Source organism: Lactuca saligna, chromosome 7, assembly GCF_052625555.1.
Source record: "Lactuca saligna cultivar CGN05327 chromosome 7, ASM5262555v1, whole genome shotgun sequence".
NCBI classification, from domain to species: Eukaryota; Viridiplantae; Streptophyta; class Magnoliopsida; order Asterales; family Asteraceae; genus Lactuca; species Lactuca saligna.
Genome location: NC_136423.1, coordinates 128,641,638 through 128,658,935, shown reverse-complemented (window position 1 = coordinate 128,658,935; position 17,298 = coordinate 128,641,638). Strand labels below are relative to the sequence as shown.

The window sequence follows — 17,298 nt, the reverse complement described above, 5'->3', positions numbered from 1 at the left end:
TTTTATCCCTAAATGGAAAGAGTTTTGAAAATATATCCAAACATTTTTTTTAATTTATTATTTTCACGAAATCAATAAGTTAATAAAAAGTTTTTAGATGAACATTCAAATATCCTTTAAAGCTCTAAGCAAAACACTTTTTAAATTATTGATTTATGTAATTATAAAAACTAATCCATATATATATATATATATATATATATATATATATATATATATATATATATATATATATATATATATATATATATATATATATATATATATATATATATATATATAACTTATTTTCTCATCTCATAAATCAATAAATTATTTTGAATAAGCATCGTTTTTATTACAAAATAAAATCTAAAACACCTCTTACTAATCACACCGTAACGATATTAGACTCCTCATTTGGTTTTTGGATATAGAAAATTTTACCGTATGAGCTTTGGATATCGTATTCCTCCCATTCTTGCCTAATCCTCCAGTTCACCATCGTAGAAAACCAAGGTTTTCTTGTACAATGCTAAGGGTCGACGAAGGATGAAATGAGAAATGATCAGTTCTCGAAGTCGCGCCATAATGGTTCATGTATACAAACCCTGAAAAGACGAAAATACCCCTGCGTGCAAGGCACGTGGGAACTTAAACGAAAACATTTAACGGTTAACATTTATAGGGATTAACCGTGCAAGAAAAATAACAACAAGGGACTGCCCGAGTTCAATTTTGGAAATAAAAACTAAACACGTTTTCTACCAGGTGCACAAGAGACGAAGGGTGTAATTTACCCAAATTTGAAATACCCAAATTTGAACTTTTGGAAGTGGTTATTATAATCGGGTATCTTGGATACCCGGTCAGTTTTAATGGGGTTTAATCGGATTTGACCGTACTGATTGGATGTTTTGGGCGGGTCTGGGCATCCCAATTAAAATCTTTCAAGGCAGTTATGGTATCAGGGGGAGATAGATCATAGATGAGATGCCGATCAAAGAAGATTATTAGATATCGAAGAACACAGTTCATGTTACGATTGGTAACCTAAAACTCAACTGAGTCGCTGTACCTCACCATGAAATGGTTCCCCGATCACGAGAAACACGCTAAAAAAACCATTCCCTTCAGAAGTTGATACTTGGGGACCGAAACCTTCGAGAATGAACCTAATTGCCGCTCAAGTTCAGTTCAATTTCCTCTTGAAAATGCCAATACTGATGCTCTTCATCATGGAGCTGACCCCTCCGGGGGTTTGGGTGCTCCAACATCAAGGTTTGTGCGCATGTGTATTTTCTGAAATTAGGGTCACAGGTGACAAAATTGGTATGAGTTAGTTTTTTTTTCTAAATGTATCTGCCAAATGGGAAAATATTTCATAGTAAAATAGGGCAGAACTTATTAGAGTACAATAAATTCTTATATCATCTACACACATGGTTTCGAGAAATCAATGTTTTGCCATAAGATTAAGTCATGAAACATAATTGTTGCATACAACTACATAATCTAGTGGTTTGGGTAATGTTTGATTTGTTGAACAATGGGGTTGGATGATGAGGATGATATGAAGTGATTTGCCAATGTGCAAACTTACTGAATTTGTTCAAAAGGTATCAGATTCTAGTTCATGAAATCCCTTTTAAATGAGTAGAAAGATGTATGCATATACTATTATTAGTAAGTAACAACTCAAAACCATCATTTGATTCTTGCCACTAAGTTAAAACCATTTGAAGATTCACTCACTCACAAGTCACAACTAGAAGATTCATACACTGGAGAGATGCAATAAGCTAGTTTGAAGTAGAAAAAAGATAAACCTTGAGGGGTAGTTAATTCACTAAGCTCTTTAAAGTTGCCACTTTCCCACTTTTCTAGATAATCCAGTTACCTTTAATGAGTCAAGTCTATTCTTAGTCAAAAGTCAAAACCACTATAAGTCCTTTAGAGTTGCCAAATCCAGTTCTTGATTCAGTAATTTGTATCTTAGACAACACAGGATACTATTATCAATAGGAAACTCTTCATGAATGACATCTTAAATCGATTTATGATCTCTTAGAAGCCAAATTAATGGTATCTAAAAGTCTAACAATTGTATGACTTGCAAAATGAAGAGTAATATATGAATTAATTTCAATGCAAAAGCAGAAACTATCATATAACACAAGAAAAAGTACTAATGAACTTAGTTAGTGGTCTATTTCTTTGTTTATGATTATACTTTTATCTTTTCATTTTGTAATGAATGCATTTGCATTCACCTTATTTGCCAATATCTAAACATAACTTTTTTAGTGATTAAGGAAAACAATCTACATTGAGAGATTAAGAGAGAAATATATTCATGATCTTGTCCATTGAAAAGTTCATTATACTATAATGACATGGACACATGGTGACACTTTCCGTTTTAGATATAAAAAAAAAACAAAGCATGTCTAGAATTGGAACAAATCCAACAATATCCCGCAAATAATTTATAGGATTGAGTACCATGTTTACAAAAATCGGCCCAATAAGTTACCAATCCAGTAATTAATGCTCATTCTTTACTCCGGCCCATAATCGGTCTCAACATTCAATCTTTATAACCTTTTTTGTGCATAAAATTCTAGGGTTTGAGTTTGCCCAAAGGGGAATCAATCCTTCAATTCTTGATTTTGGAGATAGGAATAGGATTGCTACAAATTCAAGCAAACCCTTTTGAGTATTGAAGATGGAGGACGAAAAGGACACAAATCTTGAAAAGAAAGAGGATGAAACAGGAGACAAGATCGATGAAGAAACACTAGACATAGACTACTCAAGAGGTGAGGAGTTTGAAAGAATGTTTAATGAAGAGTACAAAATTTGGAAAAAAGAAACTCCATTTTTGTACGATTTTGTCATTTCACGCGCACTTGAATGGCCTTCACTCACCGTTGAATGGCTTCCTGATCAGATAGAATCACCAGATGGGGAGTATTCTATCCAAAAGATTATCTTTGGGACCCACACTTCAGATGATGAACCTAATTATCTCATTATTGCACAAGTCAAGCTTCCTTTATTTGATGTGGAGTATGATGATTCTCATGACAATGAGTATGAACATTCTGGACGCAAGGTTTGTGTTTTTTTTCTTACTAAAAAAACATTGCTATTTGAATTTTGGATTTTTAATTTTAAAAAATTTGATCAGATTGAAGTGGTGCAACAAATTTGTCATGAAGGAGAGGTGCATAGGGCTCGTTATATGCCTCAAAACAGCTGTGTAATTGCTACAAAAACAATTGATTCAGAAGTTTATGTTTTTGATTATCTGCGTCATCCAATTAAGCCTTGTCCTGATGAACAATTCAATCCTGATTTGATATTGAAAGGTCATGAAAGTGATGGATTTGGGTTATCATGGAGTAAATTCAAACAAGGTTTGTTGTTGAGTGGCTCTTATGATGAAAAAATTTGCATGTGGGACATAAATGGGACCCCAGTGAATCATGCTTTGGATGCAATGCAAATATATAAGGTACAATACAATATAATATATTTACCAATAATCTTTTGTGAATGAATGAGTAATATTTCCAATTAAAATCATCATTTTTTGATATGTTTAACAGGTTCATAATGGTCCTGTTGAAGATGTAGCATGGAGTTTGAAGCATGACTACTTATTTGGTTCATGTGGTGATGATAAATACTTGCATATATTTGATCTCCGCTCTCCATGTCTCACTAAACCCATTCAGACCTTAATGGCCCACCAAAATTCTGTACATTTCCCCAAATGCTTTCTGTTATACTTTGAAAAAAACTTTTTCTTTCTTTCTTTCTTATTATTATTATTATTATTATTTTTATAGATTAACTGCTTGGCATTCAATCCTTTTAACGAATGGATAGTGGCAACGGGGTCTGTAGACAATACAGTGAAGCTGTTTGATTTGCGAAAATTCACAAGTGCTCTCCATATATTTAATTTTCACTTGTAAGATTTAAGAATACTCACTTATAAATATTATTTGAAGACTATGCCTTTTTTCATTTTTCTACTTGTGTTATCACAGGAATGAGGTGATTCAGGTTGGGTGGAGCCCACAGAATGAGACAATTTTAGCTTCTTGTTGTGCTGGTAGGAGACTCCTGGTCTGGGATCTTAGTAGGTAACTTTAGTAAATAGCAACCTACTTTTATTCTTTTCTTCTTATTACATCTACAGAATTATAGCAATTCTTTTTTAAAAAAAATGTAGGATTGGGGAAGAACAATCGTCACGGGATGCAGAAGATGGGCCACCTGAGCTGATGTTCATCCATGGTGGACATACAGATAGAGTTGTGGATTTGTCATGGAATCCATGTGAGGATTGGGTGATTGCTAGTGTTGCTGATGATAACATTCTCCAAGTATGGCAGATGGCTGATCATATTTACAATGATGAGTGATTAAAGCTGCTTAGTTTGGTTGTTATATAAACAGTTGACTTTAGATGTTGATTTTCTGTTGGGATGTTTAATGGGATGATATGATGCTATATAAGTTTGAGGTTGAAATGAACATGTTACATATGTTGTTGGAATTGGTTTTATGTTTTGGTTTCCCTTTTGTTTCTTCATATGCAATGTTGTTATAGAAAGTTTTAGTTAATCATTTTGAACAAGTTTTCTTTGAATGCCCGGGAGGGGGTTTTGCCACTAAATGCTAAATCGGATATAGTCTCTGAAGATAAATAACTAGGTTTTTTCGATTCCCCAGTTGAGTTGCGGAACTGAATTAAGAAGATAAGCCGCTAAAGTGTCTTTCTCCCTAGAGGGGTAAACCGAAAAATTTCAAACTGAAGTGGTTTAAAATTCAAAAGGTTATTTAGTGTTTATTTAAAAAAAAAAAAAAAAAAAAAACTTTGATTTTATGGAATTTTTCCTTTGTTAAAAAAATCCTTTACTGTCCAGAGGTTAGGCTTTTAAGAAAGACAAAACTGCACAAATGGTCTTTGTGGTTAGGCTGAAAATTATCAATTTGATCCAAAAAGGTTTTGACTATCCACAGAGGTTCAAATTATTTATTTTGTTGTGAGTTTTGAACTTTATTATAATGATGATTTTACCCTTATTTTTTTTACTTTTCAGTTTTATTATTAATTTATTAATTTTTTTATTAAAATAAAAAAAAACAATCTCTCTCTCTCTCTCTCTGAGAATAAAACACACACACACACAAACACTTCACAAAAACTTCACAAAAATCTACACATACCTTCAAAATCCCAACATTTTCAAAGAGATCAGGTGAGATCTAGTGAAGAATAAAGGGATTAAATATGAACCACCTACATCGTCACCAAAAAAATATAATAGATGCGCTTTAATTCCTTTTTACAGATGAAGGTGAATACAAAAGATGGAACTTATGGGTTCCACTTGTGTACCATTTTCCCCACAAGTATCCTCCTCATCCTCCTCCTCTTCCATTCTATATCTCTTCTCTCTCACAAACACACATACACACATACATATACATAATAAAAGATGCTCAAGAAGAAAACCCACATTTCCTTACTGTAACACTCGATTTAGGTGTGTTTCCTTTTGACCTTTATATTTAATTTATTGTAATTTAGTCCTTGGAGTTAGTACGCGGGGCATACCATTAGATACACTTAACGTACTATGGAGGGCACCTGATCGCGGAGTAGAAGTGATATGTGTATTTTTATATATATATTTATGTATAACATATCTTAATATTTTTGCATTTATTATTATTATTTAGAACTAAAATAAACTTAATATGCTTTGAAATATTTAATTACAGTTAAAATGGGAGATGGAATGCAAAAGAAAGAGAATGGAGCTGAAAAGATGCAAAAAGGATATTGCTGGCAGATTGACCCATCTTCAGTGTTTCGGGTATATCTGATGACTTATAAGTCCAATTGACGAGGTTTAAACTGTTCTGAAAACTAGACAAAATTTCCTACGACTTATGTGAGAGGGACTTTTGGCTAATTCGACACTTATCTTATCCAAAATCGGCTTTGAAGATGAAGCATAAAAGCTGGACGGAAATTCCCTCCAAGTTACTTATTCCCCAAGCTCCACTTATCTTATTTTTATTTGCTTATTCCCTAAGCCACCATTAGTTTCCTTATTCCAATCCAACTCTAATATTCCATATAAATTCCATCTCCATCAACTATAAATACCCCATATCATTCCACCAATTTGAAGAATCTATGATATTCCACTTCGACTTGTGCAACAAGAAAACTTCATAGTTGCCGTTTTGAGGGTTTAGGTGGTGGCCGGAAGGCCGTTAAGCTAATGGGAGCAGAGATCGGAAGGGTTGGAGAGCGGATACATGTCGGTAATCATATGGGTTGTTAACGTGACCATGTTTAGCATTCCATTGTGTTGCTATTATGTATTTAGTTTCTGATTTAGGTGTAATAACCTTTTACTTTGTGTTTATGATTGAATGAAACTTTGATTATTAGACTAATTTCTATATTGAATCGTTTGTTTGTGTTTAATTTATCTTGTCAAGCTTGTTAAAAGATCCTTACGTATTAATGATAATTATTTGCTGTTAATTGTTAAGTGAATTGAGTTGTATGAACATATGCTTGATTGCTTGTCTCTTCTGATTTTGGTGACCATCGAGATTATAAGTCTAGGAATAACGAATGTGAAACTAGGATTAACTTGAGAATAAGTAAGTTAATGTGTGAGCCTTGTTTGATGACCATCAACAAGAGGTTAATTGAATGTCTAATTTGATTAACTATATTTGCAAGTCTTGCTTGATACGAACTAAACACTAGGAAACATGTTAGTTTAATCAACTGATCACTGTTTGAATTAACTTGTTTGCTAAAGGATTAGTTATAGTGAACGTGAATCTAATCATTTTAGGAATCGGTGAACATGAATAAATGAATTTGTGTATGCAATTGTCTATGTTTTTAAAGTGTAATTTGTCTAAACCAAAGTACCTGACGAGATTTGCTTTCCTGTTAGTTTATCGAGAGTTGTTAATTAATTGTTCGTTTGAGATTTATTAAACTACTTCTTTATTCTTTCCGTGTGACTTGTAACCTATAATTAAATATTTTAAATTAATTCACCACCGTTCCCTGTGATCGACACCCGACTTACCTAAGTTATACTGTAATATGACTAGGTACACTGCCTATAAGTGCATAGTTAGTCTAAGTTTGTTAGGTTATAAATATTAAAATTAGTGGGTACTTTTGTGCACATCAAGTTTTTGGCACCATTGCCGGGGAACGACTTTCAATTAATTTAGTTTATTTGATTATTCGTTATTTGTTTTTAGTTAGTTTTTTATTTTATTTTTTTTAGTTTTATTTTCGTTGACATCATTTCACTTGTCGGGAAGGTTTTTGTTGTTACGTGCAGGAATTTGTGATCATACACATTGTTTGGTTTTACTTTTTGCATGGGTTTCGAGATTGCAAGCGATTAGGGAATTCTTGACTTGTTTAGTCTAATACTTTGGGTGATTTGTCCAACTCAATCCACGAGGCGTAGTATAGCAAGGCGTGTCGAGGTGGTTAAGTTGAAGACTGAACTCTTGCTACTCTTGACTAGTTGGGTCAACTCTTGTTCTACTTATTAGTTAATGGTGCAAAGAAAACAAAGGAAATAGTCTGACAGGTCCCGAAAGTTTTTGTTTTCGCAAACCACCTCTTGCATGCAAGGGATTTAATCAACAATTGTAGTTTGATTTTGACGAGGACATGTGATCGTGATATCCTTTTTAGTTATTTTGGTTTTTTAGTTATTTTAGTGAGTTTTTATTTTTATTTTTAGTTTGTTTAAAATTTGTTTTCCATGTTGATGCTCTTGATGTTTCAGATCTTTGCAGAACTTTTACTCTTCAGATGCTTTCAGAAATTTCAATAATTGGGGTCGAATGTTGATTTGTCACGAGAGAAAAAACCGTGTGAGGGTTTGAAGTTGACGCTTGAGAGCCATGACTTTCAATAAGTGTGGGGTGCGCGTCGATATTTGGAGGGATTATTATTTCAAAGAGTGGCGTTTCTAACTATACATTAATTCCCATGGCATGGATGAGTTGTTCCCACACCATGGAGTTTTATTTTGACGCGATGTAGAAGTATCATCCCGGCTGCCATGACATGGTTGACACTTTCCTATGTCGTGGGGGAGTTTTTCATCGCGAGAGGAGGCTGCTATTCTACATACCACGACGTGACCACCACTTACCACGTCGTGGCCATGCTATTATTTGCGGTATGGATTTTTCCTCACTCGACGACACAATGTGGTTCACACTTTCCTACGTCATGGTCACTATACATTGCTTTAGTTTGCAATCGTTCGCACCATATTTCATAAATCAATGTTCTTTTGTATTTTCCGGCACATTCAGAAGCAGCAGTTTCAGTTTTCAGTTTTTTAGCAATATTTGAAGCAACCTGTAGCAGCCCCATTCGATTTCGCCACAACGACCCAGGGGAGTCTGTTCCTTTTTCTCCCTTTTTATGTTCTTAATTTGTTTTAGCATACAATGGGGGCATTGTATGAAATAAGTGTGGGGTAGGGGTCGGTAAAAGTAAATTATAAAAATGAAATAATAGTTGGAAATTGCTAGATTTAGGGAAATTTAAAAATTTAAAAGAAAACTTGAAATAATAGTTTAATTTAGAAAAATCTAGTGATAATTTAAAATTTTGCTAATATTGTATGAGATGATCCGATGAGAACTCAAATGTTTAGTTGAGCCAATATACGTTATAGTACATTTGTGGCTTCCCATATTTTAGTGAAATCGTGGAACAAAAACATAACCCCGCTCGGTTTGAAGGATGCAATATGTTTAGCAGCCTAAACCTGAAATGTATCCAGGAAAATTATTATCATTAACCAATAAAGGTTGAGGTTGAGCGCCTCTGCTTAAGCATGTAGGTTTTGAGTGAAAAAAGAGAGGTACATGTAAAAAAATAAAATAAAAAAATAAGAGAGAATTACGAAAAAGTTTGAAGAATTTTGGAGCAAATAAAGTGAAGATCAAAAGATCAAAATTCCAAGAAATTCAAAAAGTTGAAGATACCAAGAAATCAAATCAAATAAGGTGGTGAATTCAAAAAAATCAAAGATCAAATTGTTAAGAAAGTGAAGAATTCCTAAAAAGCTCCATAGTGGTATCATAAATTGTAATTCTAGATTATGTGTGCTTAGGTTGCTCAACTAAAAATACATTGAGGTTAGGAGGTTTTCTGCGGATGGATTCGGAGGGTTGCATAAAATGAGCATTGTTCGGAAAAAGTTGGCAAGTGTTTACGAAGATTGTGAGTATTTAAAATATGGGGGTACTTTAGGAAAATTTTAGACACAAATGCATGCATTGAGGTCTTGGCATAATGGCTGAGTTTTAAATGGATTGTTTAGTGCAATATTGGTAAAATAAAAGTAAATTTGCTTGGGGGCAAGCAAAGGTTAAGTGTGGGGTATTTTGATATGTGTATTTTTATATATATTTATGTATAACATATCTTAATATTTTTGCATTTATTATTACTATTTAGAACTAAAATAAACTTAATATGCTTTGAAATATTTAATTACAGTTAAAATGGGAGATGGAATGCAAAAGAAAGAGAATGGAGCTGAAAAGATGCAAAAAGGATATTGCTGGCAGATTGACCCATCTTCAGTGTTTCGGGTATATCTTATGACTCATAAGTCCAATTGACGAGGATCAAACTGTTCTGAAAACTAGACGAAATTTCCTACGACTTATGTGAGAGGGGCTTTTGGCTAATTCGACACTTATCTTATCCAAAATCGGCCTTGAAGGTGAAGCATAAAAGCTGGACGCAAATTCCCTCCAAGTTACTTATTCCCCAAGCTCCACTTATCTTATTTTTATTTGCTTAATCCCTAAGCCACCATTAGTTTCCTTATTCCAATCCAACTCTAATATTCCATATAAATTCCATCTCCATCAACTATAAATACCCCATATCATTCCACCAATTTGAAGAATCTATGATATTCCACTTCGACTTGTGCAACAAGAAAACTTCATAGTTGCCGTTTTGAGGGTCTAGGTGGTGGCCGGAAGGCCGTTAAGCTAATGGGAGCAGAGATCGGAAGGGTTGGAGAGCGGATACATGTCGGTAATCATATGGGTTGTTAACGTGACCATGTTTAGCATTCCATTGTGTTGCTATTATGTATTTAGTTTCTGATTTAGGTGTAATAACCTTTTACTTTGTGTTTATGATTGAATGAAACTTTGATTATTAGACTAATTTCTATATTGAATCGTTTGTTTGTGTTTAATTTATCTTGTCAAGCTTGTTAAAAGATCCTTACGTATTAATGATAATTATTTGCTGTTAATTGTTAAGTGAATTGAGTTGTATGAACATATGCTTGATTGCTTGTCTCTTCTGATTTTGGTGACCATCGAGATTATAAGTCTAGGAATAACGAATGTGAAACTAGGATTAACTTGAGAATAAGTAAGTTAATGTGTGAGCCTTGTTTGATGACCATCAACAAGAGGTTAATTGAATGTCGAATTTGATTAACTATATTTGCAAGTCTTGCTTGATACGAACTAAACACTAGGAAACATGTTAGTTTAATCAATTGATCATTGTTTGAATTAACTTGTTTGCTAAAGGATTAGTTATAGTGAACGTGAATCTAATCATTTTAGGAATCGGTGAACATGAATAAATGAATTTGTGTATGCAATTGTCTATGTTTTTAAAGTGTAATTTGTCTAAACCAAAGTACCTGACGAGATTTGCTTTCCTGTTAGTTTATCGAGAGTTGTTAATTAATTGTTCGTTTGAGATTTATTAAACTACTTCTTTATTCTTTCCGTGTGACCTGTAACCTATAATTAAATATTTTAAATTAATTCACCACTGTTCCCTGTGATCGACACCCGACTTACCTAAGCTATATTGTAATCTGACTAGGTACACTGCCTATAAGTGCATAGTTAGTCTAAGTTTGTTAGGTTATAAATATTAAAATTAGTGGGTACTTTTGTGCACATCAAGAAGCCTCGTACGTTAGGCGTACGAGGGTTACGCATGACATACATGGAGGATAAGAAAACCCTAATTTTAGGGTGTTTCACCCTATATAAGGTCCTTAAGTCCCTAGGACTGGCATCTTTACTAGCCTCCATTTCCCTAAAGCCTTAATCTCGAACCCTAATAGCCTCTTTGAGTGTTCTTGAGCTTTGATCTTGATTTTTGGTGGTTCTTGAATTGAAAGAAGAAGAAATGGAAGACTCATTCATTAGAAGGAAGCTTATAGATCCAAATTTAGCTCCATCTTTTGGTGACTTTTGAGGTATAAAGTCCTAACCTTTATCATTGTATGTTTAGATCTCTTAATGTCATAGTTTTTATGCTTTTGGTCCCTTTTGGGTAAGTGTGTTGAGATAAGTCATTTGTGGAGCTTATTCTTTTAGATCTGGGAATATTATGAGTTTCTTAAGCTTAAAGGTGCAAACTTTATGGTGTTTGTGGTCTTATGCATGCATTACGTCATCTATTAAGTCCTTTTGAGCTTTAAGAGCTTCATTAAGCCATGCATGCAAGTAAAGTTAGAAACTTTACGTGATAAACTATCTTAAGGAAGTCATATCTAAGTTTTGGAGTGAAGTCTTAATGGATTGGGAGCTGGAAATTGGAAAATGGCCAAATGGAAGTTATATCGAGGCCCATCAACGTTAAGTTTGACGCTAAGTTTATTGTACATGTTTGTAAGAGTGCACACAAGACTTAATTTACACGGAGATGAGGTGGAATATGAACTCGGAGTAGACATTGAAAAATAATACCTTAGGGAGCAAGGAAGAACTGTTGATGGCTGTTGCGACGAGGGAATTGGTTAAATATACACATGAACTCGACAGGAGGCAGAGAAATACAAAACGACGATGTTTTTGTGATTGCCAAGAGAGACATCAACGATGTATAAGAGGCTGAATAGGAGAGTACGCTTGTGGTGGTTAACTGGGAAGAAGGGATCCAACGAAGGAGAGCACGATTTCAAAGAAAAAAAATATCGAAGGGTAAAGAAGATCATGTAGCATGAAAGGGATAAGACCTAGTTTGATACCATGTTATTTTGATAAAACTCACCTTAATCGGAGACATATATATATATATATATATATATATATATATATATATATATATATATATATAACAATATTACAAAAGGGTCCCTAAAGAATAGAAAAAGGTATAAAACATCTATACTAGCAAAAAAACAAATATATGCAAAAATTTTTAGACAAAAGTACATATCTTATACCGAAGGAACATGAACTGATATAGATTCAAATGTGAATGTAAGATGAAAGAATTGATAATATAATTCTATTGAGTAAGACAAATTTATAGAGTACAAATAAAATTAAAAAGATATGATCTCACAATTCATTGAGTTATTTTTTCTTTGCTTATTGGGTTGAATAGTGATATTAACCTTTTCTTTTTGGGTAGATTCATTGCTTTTGTTATCAAAATGACAATTCAATAATTTTAAAAAGCTTTATATTCAATATTGGTATAAATTAATTTTATAGATTATTCCAAATAAAATAAAAATTATTCTAAAATGAAAGATTCAATTATTTTATTTTGTACTTTTATGATGTAACCTATGAATAGTTTATATATTCATAATAAAATTTTATATTAACTGATATTAAAAACTAAAATGTTTAAAATTAAAATTTGTAAACTGAAAAAATAAAATAAGTATAAGGGCTAAAGTTACAATTTAATAGGGTTAAAAGTGTAACTTCTAAAATTAATCCAATGAATTGGTGGTGTATTATTGTACCTATTTGCCCTATTTTTTACAAAAGCTCAGAAATAGGAGAAAAAGCTCGGAAAAAGGAGAAAGGGGTGGATTGCCGAATGGGGAAAAGAAAGGAAGAGATAAAAAAGAAAGTGACTTGGCGAGTAGATGCCGAGATCAAGGGGCGGTGTTCCCTGAATCCGTGTTATCACCGCCAAGTAGTGCCAAGTACCACTCTCCGCAGCCGTTGAGCAATATAGTCACTACATGTTACATACTTAACATGTGGTGCCACATCGGTCAAAACCCCAACAACAATTGCCAAACGTTTCTAGAAAAAAAAATGGACTGGAAATACCGCATTTTACCAACAAGAAGAACCATTATTGTATAGACTACTAAAATTTATGAGCCCATACTCGTACATATACAACGTTTTTAATCAAAAGAAGTTAAAAAAAAAAAGGTGGAAATGATTTTAAATCATTATTTTCTGATCTTTAATTATTTGATGTGGTACAACCTCCAATACTGCTTAGCAACATATGGTATCTCCCATTTTATTCAGTCCACAGCATCCCTTCTTACAAAGTCTCGCACTTGGTGTCGAACCACATGGTTGTCGTTTTGCCGGTATTGGAACACCACTTCCACCTCCACTACCACACCCGGGTATATCTTGTTGTATCGGGGAATTGCAATCCGTAGCTGCATACATAAATTTCAAATATATTTTTTTTCTTTTACTAAAGGACCCAAAGACCTCAACTAATAGTATTTAACAATCTTGTTCACTAAAGGTTTTATCAATATAACGTGTTGTTTTATGTTGTATGGGTACGTGACATCGTGCAAGTACAAGTTGTATGATGAAAATCAGGAAATATGCGAATGGAAAACAATTTGGTGATAGAAGAAGATACACAAATGAAAGAAGTATAGAAAACAAAATCCATATTAACCCTAAAACTAAGGTAATGTCAAACTCTGTTTAGGGTTTTCCTATTATTAACTGTTAGATGAGTAGAGAAAACCAAACCTAGTTGGCGGACATGGAGGTATGGTGTTCGAGCTGCAATGGCGATTGTCATGATGTGAGATGATGAACTAATGACGATGAGGATGATAAGAGCCAAGGCAAGTCCTCCTTCTTTTAAGAGCGAGGCCATTATTGAAAGTGAATGACTAACAAATGAACTGTGTGTGTAACCATTTATCAAGGATCGATCTATTTATACACAATCGTCCCCAAGGGTTTGTTTAAACAATGACTAAATATTTGACCATTTGGGTCAATGGTATATTGAATATTAAGCAGTAATGGAAACTGGTAGGAAAAGAGTATGGCTCAACGTTTTGTTAGCCGCCTAAGAAATCGTTTGACGAAGAACATCAGCTCACATTCAACGCATCTGCCAAAGATGCTGAGTATGATTGAGAAATGGGGCTAAATCCAAAGTTGAAAGAAGTGAACAAGTAACAAGTGGAGATAAAGAATCATTTGCTCCTCTTCATGGGAGAACTAGTGGCTCCTCAAATACCATCGTCAAACTCGCAAAGCAACTTGGACCATCGCACCCACTCGCTAGGGGGCTCGCGACTGAAGGCTCGTCATTGTGTTGTCAGGAAGAGAGAGAAGGTGAGAAATGAATGCGATTGGTCTGTGTGTGGTTTGACCGGATTACTAATCTGCTTGATAAATTTCAATTTATGAATTCAATTTAACAAACTTTGCTATGCAATAAAAATGGCGATTTTGTTGAAAGAGAAGAAGATAGAGCGTTGGGTTTTTTTTTAAAAGATGAGAAGATAAAGTAGATGAAATATGATATATTTGTTGAATGGTCCTTCTAGTTTTACTTTACCTAAAATCTTAATCCCTGTTTTAAGATTCTTTCTAAAGTGAAAGCTATCACAATGATACAAATTCATTTATAATAATAATAATGATAATAACTAATTACAAAGTAAATAAATAATTAAATTTAAAAATTTCATTGGTAAAACAAGTTAAATTAGTGATATATCAATATCTTGTAACATACATCACTTCCTACCAAATACTAAGATTAAATGCTAAATGTTCAAAAATAAAGTGACACTTCAAAATCTGATCTGACAAGGTATTAGATATGTTACCGCTTTCCTTAGTTTTAATATAAGGTTCGTACACCCTAGTCAATAACTCTTCCATTATTACCCAAAACAGATTGAAATGAAAGCCCCACTTTATACGAAAATTCATTAAATAAAAACAAAACAAAAAAAAATAATAATCAAAAAAGGGTTAGTAAATTGCTAGCGGTATTAGGTGATGTCTTTCTCCTTAAAGTTGATAGTTCAAGTTTCTTTAAGTACATAAATTAATTTAAGAGTAGTTTAGGAATAGAATAAATTTGACATTCAAGCAAAATTAAGGGTGATTAGTATACACGAGTGATTAGTACAAAACTGAGTTTTGCCGATGCATAAAAACCCCGTCATTAAAGACATATTACGACGTTTTTTTTTCATTCAATGTGTGAGAAAATGTGGTGTCATTGATGATATGTTATGATGATGTTGAATTGCGGTGGCTATCTTATTTTGATAACCGTCACAAATAATACATATATAGTGAATTTTAATTTATTTTACATGACTATTGTGTTACCAATTAGAAGGTAATGAGTCACCCTAAAATAGTTTTAGTGACGAGAATATTATTATAGAATGATTTGTATACATTACTCACTTGCAGGAAATTCGTTGGTAACCATAAAGTACTTATAGCTGCATGTTTTTTTCTAATAGGAAATGTTGACATATATATTTACCCTGATGAGTTATGAAATCTAACAAATAAATCAAATCAAATGTAAATGTATAAACACTTTATGTAAATGACTTTTTTAAGCGAAAATAGAATAGAGTATAAAGTGATAACGAAAGTGTTATGAGCGAGTGTAGATTAAATGATTCCCAAGTTGTGCTTTTGGTATTACGAAGACTCCAATTGGGTAGTAATGCATGGGCATACTTCCGTTATTTTTTATGTATGACACAATGGTTTTCACATGACATGTTTTTTGGGATTTTAGAACTATTGATAATTCATTTTTTGTAACACTTAGTTTCGGATTGCTTCACTATTCGGGGCTGTGGCCCAATCATCAGTGGTTATGAGGCTTAGGGCTTTGGGGAAGAAAGGATTTGGTTCTTTTTGGATGTAGGTGTTATTGTTTTAGTGATCCAAGAGTTCAATTGTGTTTCAAAGCCCAAGGGTATAATCGTAATTTAGGTAGTTCGAGTCTTCATGAATTTTGGGTTATTGTTCGGGAGGTTTTAAGGCGGAGGGTGAGTTCTTAGAAGTGTAGGGCTTCTCGTCACCTTTCCATGGATATAAAGTTCATCGGAAACGGACTTAGAACAAAGAAATTAGAGCCAAGTGAAGTTAGTCTTTTAGAGGTTCAATGAGTACGCGGGGAGTACTCATTGTGAACGCGGGGCGTAGAGGGTTAAGTGGCCACGGATGGTCTTAGATTAAGACGTGTGTAATAAGGGGTACGTGAGGCGTACTCCATTCAGAGCAAAACCCTAATTTTGGTGTACTAAGGGTTACGTGGGGCGTACTCCTTTCACAGACCGTTAGAATTTCATCGGCAATTTCTGAAAGAGTTTAAAAAGAAATTATTTAATTTTTAAAATTTGTTGGTATTCCATAGGAAATTATGAATGGATTTTAAATGGCACTAAAATAAGTAATTAATGATCGGTCGATATTCTTTCGGAAAAACACAGGCTAAAAAAAGTCTTGACCAAGATTCCTATTCGTCAACACCGTAAGTTGTGACCACTTTCTCATTCGACCATTAAGCTTCATCATTTTATTTTCTTTCGTCTCTTTTAGTTAGTTTAATTCAATTATTATTAGTTATTGTTTAATTATTATTAATATTATTGTTACTGTTATAATAATAATAATAATAATAATAATAATAATAATAATAATAATAATAATAAAAAATTAAATACTCCCAAATGAAAAATAGAGAAACATAAATTCCCGATAGAAAATTGGAGTATGGGCTACCAATTGAAATATAGAGAAAACACAGTGTCGACACCATGTTGACACCATGAACACAAGAAAATCTTCCCACTTGCATATTTTCCTGGATGTATAAAAAAATTACAAAAATCACTTGCAAATATAGTCCTTAGTTGAAAATTTATTTTAAGTTAAAAAGAAAATTTGAATAATCTAACTCTTATAAATGACATTTTTGACATAAATGATCCATTTTTTTTTAAAGTAAACATATTCTCCGGAATACATTGTTCTGGAGAGTTCACCGAAATTCCAGAATATGGGTCCGAACCATGTTTCTAGAATACAGTTTACTATTTTTTTTTTTTTTTTTTTTTTTTTTTTTTTTTTTTTGCGTGTAACTTGTGAATTTTCATTTAAAGTAAGTTTTAGTTTATATAATTTACATGTTTTGCTTTTATACAAAAT

At 33.1% G+C, this 17,298-nt stretch overlaps 1 protein-coding gene and 1 long non-coding RNA gene across 2 annotated transcripts; one reads left to right on the top strand and one right to left on the bottom strand.

Moving 5' to 3' along the window:
- Positions 1 to 2,619: 2,619 nt before the first annotated feature.
- Positions 2,620 to 4,513, top strand: LOC145005171 (histone-binding protein MSI1-like). Its single transcript, XM_078964221.1, has 6 exons — positions 2,620 to 3,097; positions 3,173 to 3,499; positions 3,594 to 3,746; positions 3,837 to 3,961; positions 4,041 to 4,136; positions 4,226 to 4,513. Exons 1-6 carry the CDS (start codon positions 2,708 to 2,710, stop codon positions 4,416 to 4,418), a joined length of 1,284 nt encoding a protein of 427 aa, XP_078820347.1. The 5' UTR covers positions 2,620 to 2,707; the 3' UTR covers positions 4,419 to 4,513.
- An 8,649-nt stretch (positions 4,514 to 13,162) lies between these two features.
- On the bottom strand, positions 13,163 to 14,003 carry LOC145006597 (uncharacterized). The gene is made up of 2 exons (XR_013662960.1): positions 13,840 to 14,003; positions 13,163 to 13,508 (listed from the first exon to the last, which is right to left on the bottom strand). It is a non-coding gene; the product is annotated as an uncharacterized LOC145006597 (long non-coding RNA).
- Between the last annotated feature and the right edge of the window lie 3,295 nt (positions 14,004 to 17,298).